The sequence below is a fragment of the Chenopodium album genome, chromosome 26 (genome assembly GCF_948465745.1).
Source record: "Chenopodium album chromosome 26, dcCheAlbu1.1, whole genome shotgun sequence".
NCBI classification, from domain to species: Eukaryota; Viridiplantae; Streptophyta; class Magnoliopsida; order Caryophyllales; family Amaranthaceae; genus Chenopodium; species Chenopodium album.
The window spans coordinates 15,452,675-15,479,226 of NC_137859.1; the positions used below are offsets into that span (position 1 = coordinate 15,452,675).

At 36.3% G+C, this 26,552-nt stretch overlaps 1 protein-coding gene across 1 annotated transcript; it reads right to left on the bottom strand.

Moving 5' to 3' along the window:
• Positions 1-1,506: 1,506 nt before the first annotated feature.
• Positions 1,507-2,169, bottom strand: LOC145616882 (uncharacterized). Its single transcript, XM_081671597.1, has one exon. The coding sequence runs from the start codon at positions 2,167-2,169 to the stop codon at positions 1,507-1,509; it is 663 nt and encodes a 220-aa protein (XP_081527723.1).
• Between the last annotated feature and the right edge of the window lie 24,383 nt (positions 2,170-26,552).

A 26,552-nucleotide genomic window follows, 5' to 3' on the forward strand; every position in this document is an offset into this window, starting at 1 on the left:
CAATATTAGCCTTTCAAAATACAAAATATTTGTTTCCTTAATTATGCACTTTAATCATATTGCTTCAAATTAGTTACAGTATTATTCTTTAACTTGACTATAAATAAAGATTGGAAAGACGCTATGGATTATTTGCAGTATTGGAAAGTATATATTTTACTATTAAAAATTTAATCATGTTAGAAAATCATATAAATCTTATGCATGTATAGAAACTTGCTTTTATTGTTTAAAGTTGAACAAAAATAACTATGCTTGAATATGTAAACAATAATTATATAGATATATTTTATACATAAGATAAGCCAATGAGAGAGTGACATTTGTCATCCTCACATTGAGGCGCTTGTCTTTTAGTATAATATATAGATAGATAGATGCTTTCAGAGTTTCAGTTTCAGTGGCATTCTGGCTGCAAGAATGTTTAGATCTGGCATCTGTGCCTCAATTTCTTTTTATTGAGACTTCAAGAACCCCTCTATTAGAAACAACTGTTCGAAAATCCGAAAAAAACAATGCCTCATGCTGTCACCAGTTTCTTAAAGATTCAGGTAGAATACTAAAATTTAGAAAGGTAACTAGTATTCTAGCGTACGGAATATTCCCTTCGATTGATAGGACACTAAAAGGGTAATGTTGTAAATTGCATGCAATCCCAATGTATCATCCTCCTAAGTTACTACTTCCGAGTAACTAAAAGCCTAAAATAGTTGAAGGGTGTGTTTGGTAAAGAGCTTTTAGTTTATTTTGTCTAATTACATGTTTGACCGATTAAAAAAGCTAATTTGGGTGTTTGGTAAATAGCTTATTAAAAGAGCTTTTTGGGCTCAAAAAGCTCTTTTAGAAAAAGCTCATTATATGAACTTTTAAAAATCAGCTTATTGAACAATTAGTTTTTTTGTCTTTTAAATACAATAAAGCAGCTAACAATTAACAGCTATTTACCAAACATTTTTACACAATCAGCTAATTATAACCAACTAGTCAAACTAGCTAATATAACCAGCTACTACAATCAGCTATATCAATCAACTACTAGCTAATTACCAAACAAGTTCGAAGTCTGACTGTAGTTTAAATCCATCCATATAATAATTCAATTAACTAAAAATAAGTTCAGCATAAATAAGCAATTATAACGAAGAAATATAATAGAAATTATTAAAAAATAATAATTTATGTTCAACAAAAATAATTTTAATTGAGTTAAAGTATAAATAATATAATTTCGTAACAATAATTCAATTCAACTAAAATATAGTGAAGTTAATAGACCATGCATAATCCTCAAATCATGTTCTTTTTCTTTTTTTTTTCCTTAAAACAAACACCTGATCACCAGTGGCGGATCCAGGATTTTGGGGGAGGGGTAGCACAACCGACAACGTACACTATGACACTAAGTTCAAAATGCGCTAAGGCAAATTAGATAATATAAAAGGGAATTAAAAAAAGTACATAATAATGTATGCAATTACATTACAATACTAATACGTGAAAAACAAATTACAATTGTTCACGACGAGTTTGCATATTTTGAAAACGATGTACAATCGCATCAAGACTAACATTTAAGAATAAATCTTTCTCCAAAAAAGTAACTAAAGTGTCATTTAACAATCCATCTCCCATGCTATTTCGTAGCTTGATTTTGATTTGAGTCATTTCGGAAAAGGCCCTTTCAACAGTTGCAGTAGCCACGGGGAGAAGCAATACTAATTTCAAGAGCAAGTACACCTTTGAATGATCTAGATGCTTTCTCGTCTCAACTAGCTTCATAGATAGCTCATTGAGATTTTTTAGATTCCAAAATCTCTCATCATTTTGCATGTCATCAATGAAATTTCCAAGTAAATGATCAAAGTACATTAAATCACTACTTGAAAATTCATTAGGGTACAACTCGGCAAGTCGAATCAATTTTGCTATGTCAAATGATGCAAATCGATTAGAAGGATCAAAAGAAGACATACATATGAGTAACTCTTGGCTTTTCTCATTGAACCAATTTTCAATCTCTTGTAATTGCAAATCAATAACACTAAGAAAAACCTCAACTCGAAAATGATGAAGATTAGTCATTCTTGGTGTATTACCACGAAACATCCTTCTACCCGGTTGAACATAAAAACCCTCCATGTTAGGAATCTCAATTTCATGCTTCTCCATAAATGAAGTAACTTTATTCAAGTGAGCATCCCATCCATTATCGATCTCTTAACCTTTGCAAACTCCTCTTAGTTACCCCAACCAAATTCATAGCATTCACAATATCTTGATCACTCCTTTGCAAGGCCAAGTTCAACCCATTTGTGATCGCAAAAATAGACACCATCAAGTGTGCAACAAAAACAAAATCAAAAGTCATCAACAGGTTTGTTATTGCACATGCTTTGTTTTGGTCGGCTTTATCAATAGAAGATTTTGCAATTTCATCAAGTGACTCAAGAATAGGTGCACATTCAAGATTGTTTTAAAGTGTGATCCCCATCGAGTGTCACCTAGTCTTTTCAAGCTAAGCTCTTGATTTAAACCTGTTCCTGTTTCAAGTTCACCTAATGACAAAGCCTTAACAACATGTGCCTTTTGTTTTTCTCTAAGAAATTCTTTCCTCTTAGGTGAACCACCAACAAAATTCAATAGTAGAGGAAGCACATCAACAAATAACCAATTACAATCATTGTTCTTTTTAGCAACGACAATAACAGTTAATTGAAGCTGGTGAGCAAAACAATGAACACAATATGCTTGTTTAGTTTCTTGAAGGATTAAAGATTTAAGACCATTAATTGAACCTTGCATATTACTTGCACCATCATAACCTTGACCACGAACATTAGAAAGACTTAAAGAATGTTCCATTAGCATTGATTCAATAGCATCTTTAAGAGTGGCAGAAGTAGTATCAGGAACATGCATAATGCTAAGAAAGCGTTCTTTTACTTCTCCTCTATTATCAACATATCGCAAACAAAGAGCTAATTGTTCTTTATCCGATATATCTGCAGATTCATCAGCCAATATAGCAATCATCCAATATAGCAAAAAAAACCATCACTTATTTCTTCAATTATTGCTTTTGTTGTCTCCCTAGCACATGCATTGATAATTTGCTTTTGAATAGTAGGAGCTATCATTTGACAATTTTGAGGAGCATTTTCCAACACAACATTTTGGACCTCAACTCTATCCATTGCATGAGATTTTAAAAGTTCAAGAAAGTTATCCCGATTTAATGAAGTTGTGCTTTCATCATGGCCACGAGCAGGTAGTCCTTGAAGTACAAGCCACTTCAAACACTTCACGGAAGCTTCTAAGCGAATTTTGTATTGCCTTGTAAACTCCTCAGTTTGCTTAGAAAAGTTAGAAATAATAGAACCCCTTTGATTTTGGAAATCATAAAGGGCACCCATAGCTTGATTGTGAATGCTATTAACACCACCTACATGCTTCCTTAGTGCCTCGGGTTTGCTCCAATTTCTGAACCCCTCACTAACAAAATCATCGGAGCCGACATTGTCACTCTTGAACAAATAGAAAACAAAGCAAAATGCAGCATCCTTTTTAACACTATACTCTAGCTACGGTCTATTATCTTCAAACCACTTTGGGTTAAATCTACGATTTTTTGGCCCAAAAGGTCTAAAAGGAAAGTCAAAGGTTTCAGGTTGACAAGGTGATCTTTGAATGTACTCTCTTCTAACTACATCCCTGTCATCTGGATGAAATTCAATCATTTTTCTCCTTTTTCCCGGATCTTAAGGAAGGTTTGCTACATCAGTTGATGTTATTCTTGCTTGATCAGTGGAAGCATTTGTGCAAGGATTTGAGGTGCCGGCAACATTCTCTGTCTCTACTTCCTCTTCATGTTCTTGAGAGATGGGAAAATTAGTTGAGGGAGAAGAATTTTGTTGGCTTGGATGATTTTGTTGGCTAGGATGATTTTGTGGTGGAGGTGAATTTTGATGACTACAATGAGGGTTTGGGAAAGAATTTTCTCCACTTTCTCTTTGTGTTCTTTTTGAAAAAAAGCTTGCAATACTTCTTTCTTGTGTTCTTTTCATGATTCTGAAAATATTGCATATACTTTATTAGAGATTTAGAGCAAGTTTTATTGTAAAAACTTTACAAGTTTACAAATAACAACAAACAAGTTATAATTCATCAACTAACATAACTTTAATATAATTAGTCAATGTCAAATTGTCAACAAATTAACGACAATTGCACAACTCAATAGATAAAATAACTTCAATAAGATAATTGAATCACTGCCCACTTAAAGTAAACAATAAGCAACAAACTTATAAGCAAATTATCAATTAGAAAATAGCAATTAGCAACAAACAGTGAAACAAATAAGCATATAGCAATTCGTCAAACATCATTGATTCATACATTATACATAAGTACATAACAATAATTTAATAAACAATAAGCAAATAACAATTAGTAAATAATAAAGATTAATAAAAAATTAACAATTACTTAGGAATGTTTACTTACCTTTTGAAATTCAGATCTAACAGAGCCGAGGTCAGAGGCACAGAGCAGCAGGCCAGCAGCCAGCAGGGCCGCAGGGGAAGACGGGAACTCAGGCGGCGTGACGGCGTCCGGCACTCCGGCGGGCGGCAGCGGCGAACTGGGCAGCAGTGAGTTTGAGTGCGGCTGGGCGGAAGTGAAAAGTTAGGAAGTTAAGGTTTGAACTTTGCAAAGGATAGAGAAAAGAGAAGAGGAAGAGGAAGCACTCCCCGTGTTTTTTTCTCAAAAAAGTTAATTTTTTTTTGGGGGGTAGCACGTGCCCCCTCGGGCCCCTACGTGGGTCCGCCACTACTGATCACCGAGGGATAGGATTGGTGGTGCCTACGCTCACTTAAGGTGTTTCTACACCGAGATATTTAAAACGGGTTCAACATTAAATTAAATGTGGTGTAGGCGTTGATTGAAGTGTGTCGATTAAAGCGCGTCTACTTAAGCATGTTGTGAATATGCTTGGTAATCGCAGAAGTGAGATTTGACATTATGCGATAAGGGAGGGGGTCCCCAACAAGTTTTTAAGGAACTTATAAACCGTTCACGGATCATTAAAAAACAACCACGAAAAGGACAATTCGAAAGGCAACAACAATTTGATCTATGAATGTTACGCTCCATAATCCATGAGATTACTAACTCCATATGGTTATGAACCACGAATGAAGGATCAGGGATGATGGTATGAAGTGAGTCATGGAAGTCAACTTCGCCCGTATTGGCCATTACTCGATTCTTATAGTGAATAGTATTCTTGCGATTCAAAAGACATGCAAACAAAGATTCAATTTGCTCCAAACTAATATTACTAAGTTGGTTGAATATTAATGCACATAAAATTCTAAGTATCGTGATTACTTGTTACATCCACACATGATTAAAAGGGAACCTAAACCGACTGTCCAAATTAACTTATTAGACATGATTTTCATTTACATATTCACAATTAAACATGCAATATTTTATTGGTGATCAAAGCAATAATTCGTATAAACATGCATAAAAATAGGAAGTAACTCAATAATAATTAGAGAACGAATTAAACAAAGTTGAAGGTTCGGAGCAAAACCGAGAACAACAGCAGCAGCAGTGGAAATGAGGAAGAAGGGGTTTTATTTCGAAAACCCCTATTCCAGCGCCAAACGACAAAGCTGTCGTCTGGTGCTAATACCTGTCGCCCGACGACAGAGCAAGAACGCGACGACAGTAGGTTCTGGTGCGCGCCGATGCAGCGACAAGATACATGGCCCCCACATTATATTATGCGGACCTCATGCAGTAATTTTGGGTTCCTTGGTACGCCAGTTAGTCCTTATAAGCAAATTGACATGATTAAGTAGTCGGCTCGATTACAATCGCAATAAGTGATCGACCTGACAAACGATCATCTCACTTAGCTTAAAGCGCCTAAGTATTGGCTCATCACAAGCACCAAGGTAATGGTTCACAAATAGCAAAGCAAAGTATTAGCACTGAGGATCAACAAGCGGTGGTCTTCAATAGCTTTCACGCACTATGATTGGGGAGGTTATTATTTGATTGGAGAAAAGAACGATTCGAGATGAAGCAATTTTTGATAGCTTTCGCTATGATAGTGGAAATTATCACTAGATTGGAGAAGATAGCACGAGATGGGCGGTCTTCGGCAACGTTTGCTATAATTGTGGAGGTTGTCATCCAGATTTGAGAAGATGGCACGAGATGGGCGGTCTTCGACAGCGTTCGTTATGATTGTGGAGGTTGTCACCAAGATTTGAGAAGATAACATGAGATGAGCGGTCTCCGACGGCATTTGCTAAGATTGTGGAGGTCGTCACCTAGATTTGAGAAGAACGATTTGTAATGAGGTGGCCTGTAGGAGTTTATAGGTACTATAATGCGGAAAAACGTGAATCATATTCATAGAGCACCTAATCCCAAGAATCGCATGCATAGAACACAAGACACATAATCATACCTTTGATGCGTGAATTCCACGTAGCTATTCGACAAGAAAATCAAGGAGAGAATAGAGCCCCAAGTGTTGCTCCTCTACTTAGTCCACGAGCTTCGAGCGAGCCGTCCACCAATAATAGATTGGTCGAGTAATTGAGGAAAACCGCGATCACTACCTTTTAGGACTAACCGACCACCATGAATCACCACCACCACGAACCACCACAACTAGCACCAAGGGAGGAGAGAGAGAGAGTTTGAGGGGTTTGATCTCGTGTTTGCTAATTCAGGTTTGATCTTATTGATCACTGAATTACTTGCATGCAAACCCTAGGCACCTAGTCTATTTATAATCTCATTATAATTAGACTAGGGTTAGGAAGCCCGACCCAAAACCCTCCAACCTTACTCCATATGGCCGGCCAATATAGGGGATGAGGCCCATCATGGGCCTCGTCCTCTCGTGCTCGATCTAGGCCCTTTGTGTGACCTTATAGGATCCGTCCAATTGGGCTTTGCCCTATTTTACTAGTCCAAAGATCGTTAGTACCTCTAGCTATGATAAAACAACGACCCAAATGTACGAACTTAATTATCTCCATAGTTTGATCCATTTATATGTCTAGTAATTGCACACGACGAAGACATAAATCCTTCAATCTCCCACTTGTCTGAGACAAGTGTGCAATATTCAAATTCCTTAAGTCAATATGTGTCGATTTGATAATATGATTGCATCACATGTCGAGATCATATTATTCTACAAATCGTTTCTTGAAACCTGAGTTAGAATTACAAAAATAAATGATTACTGAGTAATGCATTTGAACGCGGCCATGTATTTTCTGAATTCTCCCTCTTCAAGTGGCCATGAAACATTTCCTAATTTAATAGGTAGACTCAATCCAATCTTGTGGCAACAAGGCTCCCACTCAACTTTTGAAATAACCGTGAAGCACCCTTTATAATCTCCAGTTACGGGCAGAAGTTTGAGTGCACCATAGTCACAACATCCATTGAATGAAATCAATGTTCCACTCATGTCAAAGGAATCCACTAATATATGTGGAATCTCTATACTTGAACTTCAAAGTAGGTCATTAGTTCGATCATGCATCATTCATGCATATCCAAGTGATTGATCGAGCATCACTATGCCCCTATAACCCATGAAACTGCGCTATCCAATCAATCTTACATGCTAGTCCATTTATTGAAATCATTAATGTCCACTTTAATGATTTTGCTCTAGGAACTTAAATAATATATGAATTTTGTTCACCTGTGGGGTTTCAATTCACCAGGTCATCAACCTGATGAGCCCATCAATCCATAATTATTTTGGACATTTTATTTAAATTCCAAAACCATAATTAAATAAGAGAAATAATAATTTATGTTTAAACATAATTCTGCAAATTGATGCATTACTTAAGTAATATGTTTTCTCAAAACATACACAACTAAATTACATAACTTGCTTCAATCCAAGACTTTAATATGACTCTCATACCTTAGTCTATGGAAGGGGTTTAGTGATTTCTCACTTATAATAAAACTTTGCAGAACATGACCTCCCGCTGGTCAATGATCTCATAACTGACACTACAAGAAAATAACCTTTTCGTAGCTATTATTTTAACCTTTAGTATCGATTGTAATTGCAACAAAAATCTTTCCCAACGAATGGTCATTCGATACAATATCCCCCATTGCCTTAGCCTTTAGTAGTGGTTTTCAATATCGCTAGGGTTGGCCTCAATAATCGATACGAAAAACTACATCCAATCGTGGTGATTATTGTAGCGATTACAATCGCTATAAATGTTGAACTCGTTTTCTTCAAAAAAAAAGCATGCATATGATCTTTATAAGATTCGAACATGCAAGCTCAAACTCTTATAGTAAATTTTTCACCAATAAGCTATGACATATTTTATGTATTCTTTGTTAAACAATATTTATATATCTAGTGTTAAAAAGGCTTTTCGTATAAATTAAATGTGTAAAAATAGTGTTGTAGGGAATATTTCAAGCACTATAACCCCAAGCTTGAACCCCACTGTGATCATACACTTAAGTACGGTGGCGTTCCAAAGGGAAGAAAGCTATAGCAAAAGAGTCGCCAACAAGTTTTAGGAACTTGTAAACCCAAAACGATCCAGGAGATCGTCAACTCCATAAGGTCAGGAACCAAATAGGGTTTGGGGATGAGGGTACGAATCCAATCTACAAAAGAAAGGACCCGCCCTATAAAATAGGCCTCTACTTTGTTCTGCTCGTATTCATGTGCGCTTTCTGACTAACATGCAAACATTATATTTAGCCCTAAACCTGTTTAATCTATGTTGGTTGAATATTAATGCACAAATAAAACTATTATTGGTGATCACTTGAATTAAAATCGTATTAGCCTAAATCAAATTATTAAGGAAAAATTGCCCGGAATAATCCGACCTTTGGCTCATCCGCTCAAAATAATCCCACCTTTGGATTATTTTTTAATAATCCGACCTTTATATCCAATCCGCTCAAAATAGTCCCGGGTGACCAGTAACCGATTGAAGAGGTAAATTTTTTTTTTATCAAGTTCAATATACACGTGTCATAACTTGATTCGTCCAAAATAAAAAAAAAATAACAATAAAAAAAGTAAAAGAACATACAAAAGTTAAAAATAAAAAAAAAATAAAAAAAAAACAACCACCTAAGCCACACCACAACCACCACCACCCAAACCCATACCCTAGAGCTACCACCCTACCCAGACCGGAAATCACCGCTCCACCCAGACCCGAATCCCCCGCCGGTTGAAACTGACTGATATCTCAACCCAACCCCAAAACCCTTTCGAAAATCGAAACCCACCACGCTAGATGAATTGAGATTGCGCGGCCTGAATTGCGTTCGCGTGGTGGGTTTCGATTTTCGAAAGGGTTTTGGGGTTGGGTTGGGATATCAATCAGTTTCAGGCGGCCTGAATTGAGGTCGGGGAGGACGGCGCGACCTTAAAAGGGGCAGGGGACGGGGGCGTGGCCGTAAAGACGGGGACGGTGAGGGGGAGGGGGCTGGGATCGTGATGGGATCAGGGGACGGAAATCTCGCCTAATCTTGGATTTCGTGGGCTGGCCGAAAGGGAGGGTGGTGGTCGTTGCGATGCCAGCGCTAGAGTTAGGGGTTTGGTTGGTGGTTTTGTGAGGGAGGGAGGGAGACGGTGGTTTCGTGAGACGTGAGGGAGGGAGGCGGGGTTCAGGGAAGGGGGTTTAGGCGCGTTGCCGGCGCCGATGGTCTGGGTGACCGGAGCTACTTGGCTGGGTGTCAGGGGTGACCGGAGCCACTTAGGCTGGTGGTGGACTGGTGGTATTTAAATAACTATTAATTTTTTTTTTTTTTTTAAAAAAAACATTTAACTTTTTTTAAATTTATTTTATTTTATTTTTATTTTTTTTGACAAATCATAGGGTGACACGTGTCAAGTAACTTGTTTTTATAGGTTACATGACCGGTTAGGACCATTTTAAGCGGATTGGATATAAAGGTCGGATTATTAAAAAATAATCCAAAGGTGGGATTATTTTGAGCGGATGAGCCAAAGGTCGGATTATTCCGGGCAATTTTTCCAATTATTAATTATCTTATTAAGCGTGATTTCAAGTACAAATTCCCTTTAAACATGCATAAAAGGTGTGATCAAGCAATAACAATAAGTCAAGCAACATAATAATAATAAATAATAACCAAAATAACAATAATAATAATCATAATCATGTTAATAATAAAGCTTAAATATAATAGCAAGATCCTAGACATGATACTAACAAGATTAATAACAAATCCTAGCATGTCACTAAGCATTAAAGATCAAAGCTTTAAACCTAACATGGTACTAACATGATATTACAATATTAGAAATAATAAAAGGCAACCTAAACATGATACTAGAAAGCAATAAATCACATCCTAACATGATACTAGGAATTGAAATAATATAAGCATGCTTTCTACATTGTGAAAGAAATAAGGAGTAAGCTAATCTATTTACTTTGAAGCCTCGTACCTCTTTCTAATAACAAAATACACAAGTTAGTAAACTTCAATAAAAATAATAAAGAACAATTAAATAATTAAATTGAAATCAAATTAAATAAATTTTTGACTAGATTTGGACCAAACCCTCAGAAAATATTAAACCTTGCACGCCTAGGGCGAAGGCAACTTCGAACTTGGCTAGATGATTCTAAATCTTGTGAATGCGGAATATTGTTTGTAAAAGGCTAGCTTAGAAAGAGAGAGAGAAAGAAAGCATATATTGCTCTAGAGAGAATTGGGTGATTCTGCATGAATGAAAACGGAGTTTCGGGACCCTATTTATAAGGAAAATAATCCGGAAAAGTATAGAATTTGATTAGGAATAAAACTACACGCTGTCGCCAGAAATACACGCTGTTGCGAGGCGACAGTGTCTGTCGCGAGGCGACAAGGTCTGTCGCCAAGCGACAGACTTGTCGTTTGGTGACAGTCTGACTTGGACACGTTTTTCCATGCGGAATCCGATCTTTAATCAACTTGATCTACGGAATCCGTACAGAAGAGAAAATGTATTTTCAAAAATAATAATATAATAATAAAATAAAAATATTTTATTCCAAATAAAAATCCATCTTAAAAATAATTATTAAATTTAATAATATCAGAATTAAAAGGAACCTTCTAGAAACTTCTATAAGTTATAATTAATCCCAATAATTTTAGGAATAATAATTAACATTGGGCCCTCCTCTAGATCATTGGGCCGTGTAAATAATTAACCGGGCTCAGTTTAGTATTTTGGCCATAACGGCAAATTTTAAGATGCACCATGGTGCACCTAGAAATAGGTGCACCACGCCTATACTTTTGAACAATTAGTAAAAAAATCTGAACAATTGCAAATTTTGAACATGTAATAAAAACATCTGAACATCGCAAATTTTGAACATTTAGTTAAGAAATCTGAACAATTGCAATGCATCATGCCTATACTTTTGAAGATTTTGTAAAAGAAATCTGAACAATCAAGAATTTTGAACATTTAGTTAAAAAATCTGAACATCACAAATTTTGAACATTTAGTAAAAAATTCTGAACAATCGCAATGCACCACGCCTATAATTTTGAACTTTTAGTGAAAAAATATGAACAATAACAAATTTTGAACATTTACTAAAAAAATCTGAACAATCGATTATTACGAGTCAGACAAATTTTGAACTGACTCGTAACAATTCAATAGTTTTGTAATATAAACTGAACATTTAATGTATACAAAATGAACATTTCTTGATAAAATATGAACATAAAAATTGCATGTTTATGTTCAATTTTTGTGACGTGTTCATATTCTTTTTACTAAATGTTCATTGTTTGTAAAATGTTCAATTTTTTTTACTAAATGTTCAAAAGTATAGTCGTGGTGCACCTATTTCTAGGTGCACCATGGTGCACATAATACTAATTGGGCCATAACTTCCTCATTATTCATCGGAATTGGGCTTATAATATATCGTTGGAAAGATCTCTTCGATCCCCATCCAACTACACTATTATTGGACCTTAATTATGGACCAAACCAAACTGGATTGGCTATCTTTAATAAATAGAGTCATTTTCAAAAACAGAGAGAAGAGAATTTTAAATAAAACTAAACCGCAACACTTGACTTTTCCACACTTTCGATCACCTCATTCGATTATGGTTCGACGCGAAAGACATTCATCACTGGGTTTGGTTTTGGGGAGACACAAATGGGTGTCTACAAAAGCCCCCATTTTGACTGAGTTTGGAGAAACTTAGGTTTCGAAAACAAAAGTCAAAGTAGCGATAGGGACGGAGAATGACTCAGAACATTCTGCGATCCCAAATCATTCTTATAACGCCGATACCTGCAAAACAATGTTAGTTAAACAGATAAAAGAGTTAAGAAACGCGTATCTTGCACCGTCGAGCACACGTCTTTGTGGTAACCAGTTTGTTGTTGCATTTTGCTTTGATGACCTTCTACAAGCTAGAGAACGCCATCTTTGAAGGTAACATTGCGTCGTCATCTTTGATGATTGGCACTCATTTGATCTCTTTTTCGATGAATTTCATTTCATTTTATAGCTCTTTTCTTTAGTTTTCTTTAGTTTTGCTCTTTATTTCTTCATTTTGTGCTTTTTGTAGTTAGTTTCTTTATTTTGTGCATTTTCTCATTTATTTGTTGTTTTTCTCTATTATTTGCTTCTTTTCTTTTGTTTGCAGGTTATGATCGATTATCCAAGGATTCCCGAGCTTCCCTTCAACGGTTATCATTGCTTTTGATGCCTTGTGCTAGTGTATTGAGCTTCAAGTCAAGAGGAACTCGAAAAGCAAGTTTCAAGACCGGTGCACACAAGCGGTGTAGACACCATTTATGCCTTGTGCCCACCAAAATTACCAAAAACTTGCTGCCTACTTCGTTCCCCATCACCATCACCAAAGGTGTGTGCACCGGATGAGCTAGGATGAAGAAGGGAGGGGATCATACCCACATAGGTGCGGGCGCACAAGAGGGATGTGCGGCCGCACAGGTGGCGCGTGCGGCCGCACACCAGGCGCGTGCGGCCGCACACCAGGCGCGTGCGGCCGCACACCAGGCGCGTGCGGGCGCACCCACATGGGTATGTGCCCGTGCGCCCCTTTCTCTCTCCTACGTGCGACCGCACCGGCGTGGGTTTATTTTTGGACGACATAACCGACTTCTCCCTTGTATATATAGTTATTTCCTTCTATTTTTGGATAAATTTTTTGACTTTAGATTTCATTTTCTTAGTTTTTGATTAGAATTTTAGAGAGAGAAACTCAAGATTGAAGAGAGAGGAATTCATGGCGTATTGTTGATGATTCAAGATTTCTTCATTGTAATTGATCTTTGATCAAGTTTGTAAGGATTACTTATCTTTGATTTCAATATAAGTTTGATTTTAGTTGATTTCATTTGTTTTTCATATGATTGTTGATTGTTTGATGTTTGATTGTAGTTTGATTGAAGTTTAATTGATATTTGCATTTATCTTTAGATTTCTAATATGTTGATGTTGAAATTGTTGATTAATGTTGTTTCGATCTTAATTTCTATGGCTAGTGAGTAGTTTACTTGCTAGGGTAATGGTGAAGCATGTATGAGTAATGGATTAGAGTAATTGGGGATAATTAATGGAGTTGATGATGTGATTAAACTTGGTTGATGATTCATGTGCATGTGTGTAATTGATTGAAGTTTGGCCATCTTTGATTGTTGCACTAGATTGCATTGTAAGCTCACATTGATACGGACCATTGATTTGTGACTTGCATTTTCACGATTGAGGTATCTTGTGATGTTTCCTAGTTAGAGTTTATCGTAGTTGACGCTAGTTAGACCTCTAGGAGAATAGCTTGATATGCTCTTGTGGATGCATGCTTGATCTTCCCTCACATCGATTGACTTAGTTGGTTTGACCTCCCCAATTATCCTCCTCTATTACAATTACATGTGGATCCATTCCCCTAGTGCCTATTAACTTTGATTTCATACAAGTTCATTTGCATTATTAGTTCTAGTTTTAGTTCTAGCTATAAACCCCGCTCTTGACTTCGGAATAGCTTAGCGTTAGGCAATAGACTTTCAATTACCATTCCCTTGGGTTCGACCTCGACTTACTACTATACTCATATAGGGGTTCGTTGAGTTTACAAATATTGTTTGATTGGGTGGGGAAGGTAGCCCAACGACCTACCGTTTCAACGCCCGTTAATCTTCAACATTTCTTGGTGACAATCCTCCACATTATCTCGGGAACATCGTCGAAAATAACTGTACGTCGTCATCTTCAGGGTTGTGACAGTACGTCGCCACGGCAGTGCGTCGCCGTATAGACAATCTCTTCTTTATCTCGAGAGACCGTCGAAGGTGACCATATCTTGTCATCTTCAGAATTTGTGACAATTCTCCACATCTTAGGGAACACTGTCTATCATTGCTGCTACATCTCGAGCTTTTCCTTGAATCATGTGACAACCTTCCCAATCATAGCGAATGTCGTCGAAAACCGCCTCATCACGAACCGCTCTTCTCAAATATAAGTGACAACTTCCACAATCTTAGCGGGCGTTGTCGAAGATTGCTCATCTCGTGCCATCTTCTCAAATCTAGGTGACAACCTCCACAATCTTAGAGAATGTTGTCGAAGATCGCTCATCTCGTGCCATCTTCTCAAATCAAGTAATAACTTCCTCAATCTTAGAGAAAGCTATCAAAGATCGCTTCATCTTGAATCGTTCTTCTCAAATCTAATAATAACCTCCCCAATCATAGTGAAAGCTATTGAAGGTCGCTTCATCTCAAACCGTCCTTCTCAAATCTAAGCGAGACCCTTTAAACTTTAAAGCCCCCCTGTTGAAAGCTTTGTCTTCTTGAATCTTCAAATCTTCTTCCATCCTAGGAAATCGTTGTGAACCATTACTTCGGTGCTTGCGATGAGCCAATGCTTAGGCGCTTTAAGCTAAGTGAGACGATCTTTTGTCAGGTCGATCACTCATTGCGATTGTAATTGAGCCGATCACTAAATCATGTCAAATTGCTTAGAGGGGCTAACTGGCGTACCAAGGAACCCAAACTTCTGCACTAGGTCCATATGACCACATCATGAAGCCACGTGACCTGTCGCCACACCAGCGCAAGCCAAAAGTGCTTGTCGCCGCAATATCGCTCTGTCGCCATGCGACAACCTTGTCGTTTGGCGACAGATTTCTTTTTCAATTCTAGCTGCTGCTGCTGTTCATTGCCTGGTTTCGCTCCGAACTTTCAATTTGGTCGTTTCCTTACAACCAAATGTGCTCAAATCTTTTACAAATTAAGGATCGTCATCTCTAATTTACTGATCTATATAATTTTGCTCAAACTTCTCTCATCTTGGAAAAGTTTCATACATCTATATTCGCGGTTTTTCAAAAAAATCCGAAAATATTCTTGCTCGCTGGAATGTACCTGCATCTATATTTTGGAATTATAGGACTTTGCTCATATTTTATTATCTTAGGGTTGACCTAAGACTTAGTGTTGCTTGACTCACTGACTTGACATGACTCGACTCAAAGCGTTTGACGCATGTGTTAGACTCCACTTGATGTGATATGACACGACGTGACTCAATGTACATGACTCGTGTACATGACTCAAAAAACAAAAAATTTCCGTCATTTTTGTGGAGGGTACCGACTTTCTCCCGAAAAAGAAAGACGCGAAAAAGAATCGAAGTGTTTAATGGTGCATGTCGAATGAGCTTAGTCAAGTATATGCATTCGATGCTATCTCTCAAGGTGCAAGGATTAATTTCTCCTAAGCTATCTCAATTGTTGACTCAATGATGAAAGTATTTGGGTAACTTAGGTATGGAGGCTAAGCACTTCATACTTCCTGATACAATGATGATTATGAGTGATGAGTGATTTTGATATGACAAAGCATGCTTCAACGTTATGTTAAGACTTCATGACAAAGGGTTCCTAATTGGAAGTTTATTTGGTCATGTATCTGTGATGTGTGTGAAAGTGACACTAAAGTTAGGCTGCAAAGGCTAACGGTGTGGAAAATATATTGAGAAGAGTCAAATAATGGTGACTCTTATGCTAGGTAGGCTAATGATGTAAGGATCAAGCCCCCAAGTCTAGCTCTAAGTAAAAAGGGATGAGCATAGGAGATCCCTTGATATGATCACGGTGTAAGTGTGTGAATGTGAAAATGAATGCATTTTATTACGGCCGCACCTCAATGTGAGGTTGCCTACGTATCCGTTAGGAATCAGACCAAACGTAGCTCTAGCCGAACCTCGCACAAGTGTATGTATACCTCAAAAAGGTCTTTTTAAGGGTTGTAACTTGGTTAGACTAAAGGTTAGAGAAGAAGGGGATAAAGGCTCAAGACCCCAGATAAGCCCCCAAGGTGTGCAACCATGCTTTTATATCTTTGTATTTTCATGCTTGAGGCTTTCTCGCTTTTGAGCTCTCTTTCTTTTTTTTGTTTATTTTTGCTCTATCTTTTTATTTTGCTTTTGCATTTTTTTATTTTTATAAGTGTGGGCAATCCCGATCATGCGGTCTATCACTCACTTGGCATTCATGTTTCTCAGGCACGGTACCGAGCATTCGATAAGAGACGCAATCTGAGACGTGTTCTTATCAAAGATATTTTCATATCAAAGACATTGGAACACTTGCCCTTTTGTACACTGTTATTTATTTGCTTATTTTTGTTTTATTCTTTTGAGATTACTCAAGTTTTCATATTTGGAACTTGCATAAGTTACACACCATCCCATCCCAAGGTTAAGTAGATATAGGTTGAAAAATGAAAGGTCTATCGTTAGACGAGGCTCAAAGTGTTTTATCAAGAAAGGGATTATATATATTTGAAAGGGTGAAAGGTGATAATGGGCTACAAGGGGTGCCTCAAATCATTGGTATACCTTGTGCTTAGTTCGGTGATTTTTTTTTTTTTTTTTTTTTTTTTTTTTTTTTTGACAACGCAATGCAATGATCGTATGTGAGGGAAGAAACGCTCATTTTATTAAAGGGGAACAAAATAAAAAAAAAAACTATGTAATAAATCTAAGGTAGACAAAGGGTGCCTATGCTAGACTTATTGGGGACGGGTTTGAAAAAAAAAAAAAGAAGAAAGCATGAAATCTTGGTGAGAAGCTTGCCTTGTATTTTGTCTCATCATTACTTTTTTTTCTTGTAAATCACATGACTTAAACTCGATTCAACATGCATAGATGGAAAGAGATCATGAAAGAATGAAAGGAATGATATGTGTGGAGAAAGTATGTGGAGGGTGGGAAGATGATGTAGATGGAGAAACATAGAGGAAATTAGAAATAGAATGAATCCCCCAACTCAAATGACGAAAAAATCGACTCATGCATGAACCTAAGACATGGTCATGATGACATATACAAAGTGTGTGCTAAGACTAGTGAGTGTAGGTGACATGTTAAGACTTGTGTCATGACCATGTGGCTAGACTATGTGATTAGACTCAAGCAAAGACTAAGTTAAGACTTCACGTATGTGCATTAAACTGGATAGACTATGGTATTTTAGTCATAACTTTTTATCTGTGACTCTGATTGGGACGAAACCAATTCCTAATGAAAGATAAAACTCAGAGCTACAGATCCATAGCTTATACGACTCGTAGTTCTTCCTAGAACTCTGGCTATGACCAAAACAGGTTGACGCATGTGCAGTATACGGGAATAAAAATCCGGGTTGACTTAAAGGACCTATGACTCGATTTAAGGCATATTTATTAGTTCAAATTAATTAATTAATTAATTAAACAAAGTCCTTTAGTCATTGGTCAATTTATTTAGTTTTGAACACAAGTCAAACAAACGGTTAGCACATATATAGTATGCACAAGCAAGGATGCACAAGTAGTTCATATAGTCACAATATGATGCAATGAGTTTGCAACCTAACCATGGTTCTAGTTCTCTAAAGTTCAAGGATATGGGTTAATTCAAAGAGGATCCATGGTTATGAGTCCGGATGCATCGTGCGGAAGCCTAACCATGAAGGGTTGGCGCGTATGGATAGGACCCCGCAAGTTAAAAACTTGCTTCCATGGTTTGGTGGATTCACAAACTTGCATGTACCCGTCGTTGCCAGGAGCGTTCATTTGGGTAGATGAAGCGTGAACCCCAGAGGGTTATGTCCATATGTAGAACACATATGGGTTTCAGAAAAGTGAGAAAAGCTCAATCAGGAAGTAGAATCGAGCCAACAGTACTAGAAATGGTCAAAACAAGAAGGCAGAAATCTGGCTCGGTATTGGAAGAACTTGGCGCCAGACTACAGGGACTGTCGCCGCAAAAGAACCCCTGTCGCCAGGCGACAGAAGCTCTTTACATGCGGCGATCTCTGTTTTCTAGACGCTAGTTCCTACATGCCTCAGTAGGTATCTGTGTTCTTAGAATTTCTCAGATTTCGAAGTATTATTTCGATTCTAGTTGTGAAAGAAATTTCTCAAATTTCCTATGTGTAAAATCCTATGTTTTTGACTCATTGGTCTATCCAATGAGGACCTTTTTATGCAAATGACAATAATGTTAATCAAAGTTACGTACATGAAATACTTAGAATTTTTCGAGTCTCATCCGCTCATTCTAAATCATTGCCAAAATAAATTTCATGAATTAAAATAGAAATCCTCCCCACTGGAGTTGCCAAAAAACTGTAGGGAATATTTCAAGCACTATAACCCCAAGCTTGAACCCCACTGTGATCATACACTTAAGTACGGTGGCGTTCCAAAGGGAAGAAAGCTAGAGCAAAAGAGTCGCCAACAAGTTTTAGGAACTTGTAAACCCAAAACGATCCAGGAGATCGTCAACTCCATAAGGTCAGGAACCAAATAGGGTTTGGGGATGAGGGTACGAATCCAATCTACAAAAGAAAGGACCCGCCCTATAAAATAGGCCTCTACTTTGTTCTGCTCGTATTCATGTGCGCTTTCTGAATAACATGCAAACATTATATTTAGCCCTAAACCTGTTTAATCTATGTTGGTTGAATATTAATGCACAAATAAAACTATTATTGGCGATCACTTGAATTAAAATCGTATTAGCCTAAATCAAATTATTAATTATCTTATTAAGCGTGATTTCAAGTACAAATTCCCTTTAAACATGCATAAAAGGTGTGATCAAGCAATAACAATAAGTCAAGCAACATAATAATAATAAATAATAACCAAAATAACAATAATCATAATCATAATCATGTTAATAATAAAGCTTAAATATAATAGCAAGATCCTAGGCATGATACTAACAAGATTAATAACAAATCCTAGCATGTCACTAAGCATTAAAGATCAAAGCTTTAAACCTAACATGGTACTAACATGATATTACAATATTAGAAATAATAAAAGGCAACCTAAACATGATACTAGAAAGCAATAAATCACATCCTAACATGATACTAGGAATTGAAATAATATAAGCATGCTTTCTACATCGTGAAAGAAATAAGGAGTAAGCCAATCTACTTACTTTGAAGCCTCGTACCTCTTTCTAATAACAAAATACACAAATTAGTAAACTTCAATGAAAATAATAAAGAACAATTAAATAATTAAATTGAAATCAAATTAAATAAAGTTTTGACTAGATTTGGACCAAACCCTCAGAAAATATTAAACCTTGTACGCCTAGGGCGAAGGACACTTCGAACTTGGCTAGATGATTCTAAATCTTGTGAATGCAGAATATTGTTTGTAAAAGGCTAGCTTAGAAAGAGAGAGAGAGAAAGAAAGCATATATTGCTCTAGAGAGAATTGGGTGATTCTGCATGAATGAAAACGGAGTTTCGGGACCCTATTTATAAGGAAAATAATCCGGAAAAGTATAGAATTTGATTAGGAATAAAACTACACGTTGTCGCCAGAAATCACTAGGCGAAAAAACAAGTTAGCCACCGGTTCAAAACCCCCCTATGCCGCCGGTGGTCATTTGGGGGGTGGCAATACCTACAAGAAAGGCCACCGGTTCAAAACCGGTGGCAAAAGAGCTTATTGCCTGCCACCGGTTAACCGGTGGTAATAATTATTATGGCCACCGGTTAACCGGTGGCAATTAAATTGCGCGCTTTTTTTTTTGGGTGGATGACAGACATTTGCCACTGGTTAACCGGTAGCAATTATAGGAAAATATTTTTTTTTCCTGCAGTTATTCCTGCAATATTCCTGCAATTATTCCTGCTATAAATTCTGCTGTAATATAATTATATATAACAAGAATTATAAATATATATTTAGACATTAATAATTAAAAACCAAATGCAATACAATAAATAAAGTATCATATACATAAGTACAAATTAACAATACTAACTATACAAACAATAAATAAAGTAGTCTAAAGGTTAATCAACAAAGTTTAAATTCAAAATGATGTAACATTTACAAATTGAAAGTGATGAAAGATGCCAACATGTCTCGTACTTCATTAAGGTCCTTGCTTGTTAACGTATCTCCCTTTTGCACCTTGCAAAACTTGGAATATATATACATTATGTTATAATTAATTAGTTAAGTTAAACATGTGTAAATAAATATGCAAAAAATTAAATCACATAAAAAGAGCAACTTACTAAGTTTTAGGACGCATTTTCATACTAAATGGCCTAAATAAGTCCTAAATGACTTCTACTTTGCCCATTTTCTACATTTTTTAACTAATGAGCTAGTTCTTTCTCATAACATGTCAATTATACTTAGTTTTAGGTGGCTAAGCCTTGAAATCACCTAAAAATAGCAACTAACTAAGTTTAAGGACCCATTTTCATCTTAAATGGCCTAAATAAGGCCTAAATGACTTCTACTTTGTCCATTTTCTACATTTTTTAACTAATGAGCTAGTTATTTATCATAACATGTCAATTATACTTAGTTTTAGGTGGCTAAGCTTTGAAATCACAGAAAAGAGTAACTTACTAAGTTTAAGGACGCATTTTCATCCTAAATGGCCTAAAAAAGGCCTAAATGACTTCTACTTTGCCCATTATCTACATTTTTTAACTAATGAGCTAGTTCTTTCTCATAACATGTCAATTATACTTTGTTTTTGGTGTCTAAGCCTTGAAATCACATAAAAAAGCAACTTACTAAGTTTAAGGACGCATTTTCATCCTAAATGGCATAAATAAGGCCTAAATGACTTCTACTTTGCCCATTTTCTACATTTTTTAACTAATGAGCTAGTTATTTCTCATAACATGTCAATTATACTTAATTTTAGGTGGCTAAGCTTTGAAATCACATAAAAAGAGCAACTTACAAGGTTTAAGGACGCATTTTCATCCTAAATGGCCTAAATAAGGCCTAAATGACTTCTACTTTGCCCATTCTCTACATTTTTTAACTAATGAGCTAGTTCTTTCTCATAACATGTCAATTATACTTAGTTTTAGGTGGCTAAGCCTTGAAATCACATAAAAAAGCAACTTACTAAGTTTAAGGACGCATTTTCATCCTAAATGGCCTAAATAAGGCCTAAATGACTTCTACTTTGCCCATTTTCTACATTTTTTTAACTAATGAGCTAGTTATTTCTCATAACATGTCATTTATACTTATTTTGTGGGGGCTAAACTTTGAAATCACATAAAAAGAGCAACTTACAAGGTTTAAGGACGCATTTTCATCCTAAATGGCCTAAATAAGGCCTAAATGACTTCTACTTTGCCCATTCTCTATATTTTTTAACTAATGAGCTAGTTCTTTCTCATAACATGTCAATTATACTTAGTTTTTGGTGGCTAAGCCTTGAAATCACATAAAAAAGCAACTTACTAAGTTTAAGGACGCATTTTCATCCTAAATGGCCTAAATAAGGCCTAAATGACTTCTACTTTGCCCATTTTCTACATTTTTTTAACTAATGAGCTAGTTATTTCTCATAACATGTCATTTATACTTATTTTGTGGGGGCTAAACTTTGAAATCACATAAAAAGAGCAACTTACAAGGTTTAAGGACGCATTTTCATCCTAAATGGCCTAAATAAGGCCTAAATGACTTCTACTTTGCCCATTCTCTATATTTTTTAACTAATGAGCTAGTTCTTTCTCATAACATGTCAATTATACTTAGTTTTTGGTGGCTAAGCCTTGAAATCACATAAAAAAGCAACTTACAAAGTTTTAGGACGCATTTTCATCCTAAATGGCCTAAATAAGTCCTAAATGACTTCTACTTTGCCCATTTTCTACATTTTTTAACTAATGAGCTAGTTCTTTCTCATAACATGTCAATTATACTTAATTTTAGGTGGCTAAGCTTTGAAATCACAGAAAAAGAGCAACTTACAAAGTTTTAGGACGCATTTTCATCCTAAATGGCCTAAATAAGTCCTAAATGACTTCTACTTTGCCCAATCTCTACATTTTTTAACTAATGAGCTAGTTATTTCTCATAACATGTCAATTATACTTAGTATTTGGTGTCTAAGCCTTGAAATCACATAAAAAGAGCAACTTACTAAGTTTAAGGACGCATTTTCATCCTAAATGGCCTAAATAAGTCCTAAATGACTTCTACTTTGCCCATTTTCTACATTTTTTAACTAATGAGCTAGTTTTTTTTTTCTCATAACATGTCAATTATACTTAGTTTTTGGTGGCTAAGTCTTGAAATCACATAAAAAGAGCAACTTACAAAGTTTTAGGACGCATTTTCATCCTAAATGGCCTAAATAAGTCCCAAATGACTTCTACTTTGCCCATTCTCTACATATTTTAATTAATGAGCTAGTTCTTTCTCATAACATGTCAATTATACTTAGTTTTAGGTGGCTAAGCCTTGAAATCACATAAAAAAGCAACTTACTAAGTTTTAAGACGCATTTTCATACTAAATGGCCTAAATAAGGTCTAAATGACTTCTACTTTGCCCTTTTTCTACATTTTTTAACTAATGAGCTAGTTATTTCTCATAACATGTCAATTATACTTAGTTTTTGGTGGCTAAGCCTTGAAATCACATAAAAAGAGCAACTTACAAAGTTTTAGGACGCATTTTCATCCTTAATGGCCTAAATATGTCCTAAATGACTTCTACTTTGCCCATTCTCTACATTTTTTAACTAATGAGCTAGTTCTTTCTCATAACATGTCAACTATACTTAGTTTTAGGTGGCTAGGCCTTGAAATCACATAAAAAAGTAACTTACTAAGTTTTAGGACGCATTTTCATACTAAATGGCCTAAATAAGGCCTAAATGACTTCTACTTTGCCCTTTTTCTACATTTGTTAACTAATGAGGTAGTTCTTTCTCGTAACATGTGAATTCTACTTATATTTTGATGGCTAAGCCTTGAAATCACATAAAAAAGCGCATTTTACTAGGTTTTAGATCATACCTCATCAAGATGTATGGTGTTGGTACAATGAGTCGCTATGTCAAGCATGAATCTCATCACGTATAATCCACAATCAACTCCATTATCTTGTAGTGGGCACTAGCATAGGAACAAATCAAATGAATCAAACATCACATAAAATCCACAATTGTTTTAGCAATGTTTATTAAGATAATCACAATATGATGTGGTATTACCGTAGGCGATTTCCATGTAGGACCCTGTGGAGCACGACCATGTATTTTCTTCATAATACTATAGGAAAAATAATTCAAATTTGATTAGTTTGGCTATTAAATGAGTTAGCTTAAGATAATCACCACTAGGTAGCTATATTTACTTTTGTAGTACAGACATCACGAGGTACTTCTTTGTTGATCGAGCTGAATCAAGGTGAAAGATTGTGTTATTAGCAGGACAAATCACCATGAGGAACCAATGAAACCTACATAAATTCACAATACACAAACAAATCAATAATTAGGGTACAAAATATATTTCAAATGTAGAAAGAATTGAATTACACATGGTTAAACGTACTCCTCATAACATGGCGCGAATATGAACTCGTCTCCCGCACGCATTGATTCCCTAATACTATGATTAACATAATACATCACCTCAGGGGAGTTGTGTAAGATTCTAGTCTCGGATATCTGTTCGGGGCATAACCACCCAACTTTACCAGGGGAATTAGTGTCACTTAAGTGCTCCCGTAGTGCTCTACGTGCATGGACAATGAAAAATTGATTAACATATCAAGGATAAACAACACTAATATGAATAACATATTTAATTTTAGTGGCATGTGCCCGTACCTCATGAATATTTGAATGAGAGAAATGTTAAGGCTTAAACCTCTTAAAAATTCCTTCACATCTTGTTTGTTTAACAATGCACTTGCATCCTCATCATAGTGGAACATTGCCTTAGGTAGTGCAAATTAATGGGATCGTCACTAGGCAAATGACTAACACGATTGTGTAGAAAAGTTAAATTACTGCAAAAAGAGTCAATATATTATACAATTCTCATTAGATTTACTAGTTCTTACAATTGCTTTGGGTCGACTTTTTTGAAAAACAAAGTCTTTCCACTCGTCCTCCGCCACGCTTGGCCATATTTTCCACGGTGGTTCTTGTTCCTCAACATCTTCCTCATTTCCTCTTTCACCACCCTTCCCCATGGAAGCTTTCTTCTTGTGTTTCTTTTTCTTATAGATCCATCCATTGGTCAAATGGGTCTTGAAGCCTCTGAATCTCTCCGCTATTAAAGAATCAAAAACCCTTCTCTTCTTGGGATCATTTGGAATATTAAACAGCTTCTGCAATCACAAATACAACCAATTATTATTTGGAATTCACAAACAACCATTAAGTGAAAGTATTTGTAATTGTGTAAATGTGCATTTAAACAAAACACTTGCCATGGTATCATCCCAAAATGTTTGAATCAAGCCTAGAGGTACTTGCCGCCAACTAAGTGTAATGGGGATTTTGCGAGAACACATGCCAACTTGGTTTGCATAATTTCGAAGCCATTTGCCAGTAGGTCGTCCTCTTTTGTCATACTCCAGGACCATGGGATCGGTTGGCTTCTTAAAACTTGTTGTCGGACCCCTACCCTTTCTCTTAGCAGGAGACTTTAACCCCCCTCCACCACCTGTGTTCAATTGCTCCTGTCTTTGGCTTTGAGTTTGAGGAGTAGTGTTCTCACCAACGACCTCAACAATTGTAGAATCAATAGGAGGCGCACGTTCAGCTGACAATTCAAATTCTACAAGCCTGCGCTCAAAAGCATCTTGTTCCTGATCTTCTAGCTCACCCAAATCAGTCTCCTTGTTGACATCATATGGCTCGTCCTTGTCCTCATCCTCACCATCATAGCCATCGTCATCATCCTCCAAATCCTCTACTAGTGGGTCATGATCGTCCTCCATGAGTTATAAAAACCTGTCATTACAAACATAAAACGATATTAGGTCCATAAAAGATAAAAATGTTGACATATAGGTCATACTACATGTTAGCATATAAAATAGGCAAGTAAGTTCACATATAGATCATTTTTATTCTATTTTCATCAAATTGACTCTATAAATTACGTAACTTGTTATTTTCTAGTACCGTTGACACTTAAAATATTAAATTCTATCATATTTAACATATTTTGAGATATACTTCATTCATTAACAAGAACTTGTAAAAATTTAGCAACTAAGTTAACACTTTCATTCATTTTTCCCAAAACTATTAATAAAATTACCTAACTTATGATTAAATAATACTTTTAAAAGCTTACAATCTCAAATTAACTGTTGTAGTACCTCATTCTAACATTCCTTCGTTGTGGTCTGATCGCATATAACTTGTTTGGTCGTCTATGTCATTTGATCGCACTATCATTCAAGTGGCCAAGATCTACAAGGGTAAAGTCATCATACTTGACATTACGCCTAATATTATAAACCCACTTACACTTGAAAAGTGCAACCGTGAAGTTACAATAATCAAGCTCCCATATTTCTTTAATTCGACCATAGTATGACAATTTTGCATCGACAGGTGATTTATCCTTTGCACTTGCAAACTCCCTTGACGATGCCACAAGCGTTACTCCATTGTTTTGGGTCGACAAAGATTTCAAATCCCGACCCTCTGTCCAAAAAGTGTACCCATTGATGTCATATCCCTCAAATGAGCGAACATCATCCCTAGGACCATAAGCAAGCCACCTTACTGTATCGGTGACACTATCATCCAAACGACTCATCACTCGTTCACTAAACCAACTCACAAACCTCTTATTATGCAACTGCATTAGTGCCCTTTCACCTTTCGCTGGAAATTCATCACGCAAACTAGCCATGTGCTCATCTAAATATGGGTGAACATCTACAACATGGTGCAACACATAAAGGTGTACTTGTAAGAACCGATCTCGATCAGGTGACATTCGTTTCGACCCAATTGTGCCATGACCATATGTAGACACCCATTTGTGTCTCCCCAAAACCAAACCCAGTGATGAATGCCTTTCACGTCGAACCATAATCGAATGAGGTGAAAGTGTGGGTAAGTCAAGTGTTGCGGTTTAGTTTTATTCTCTTCTCTCTG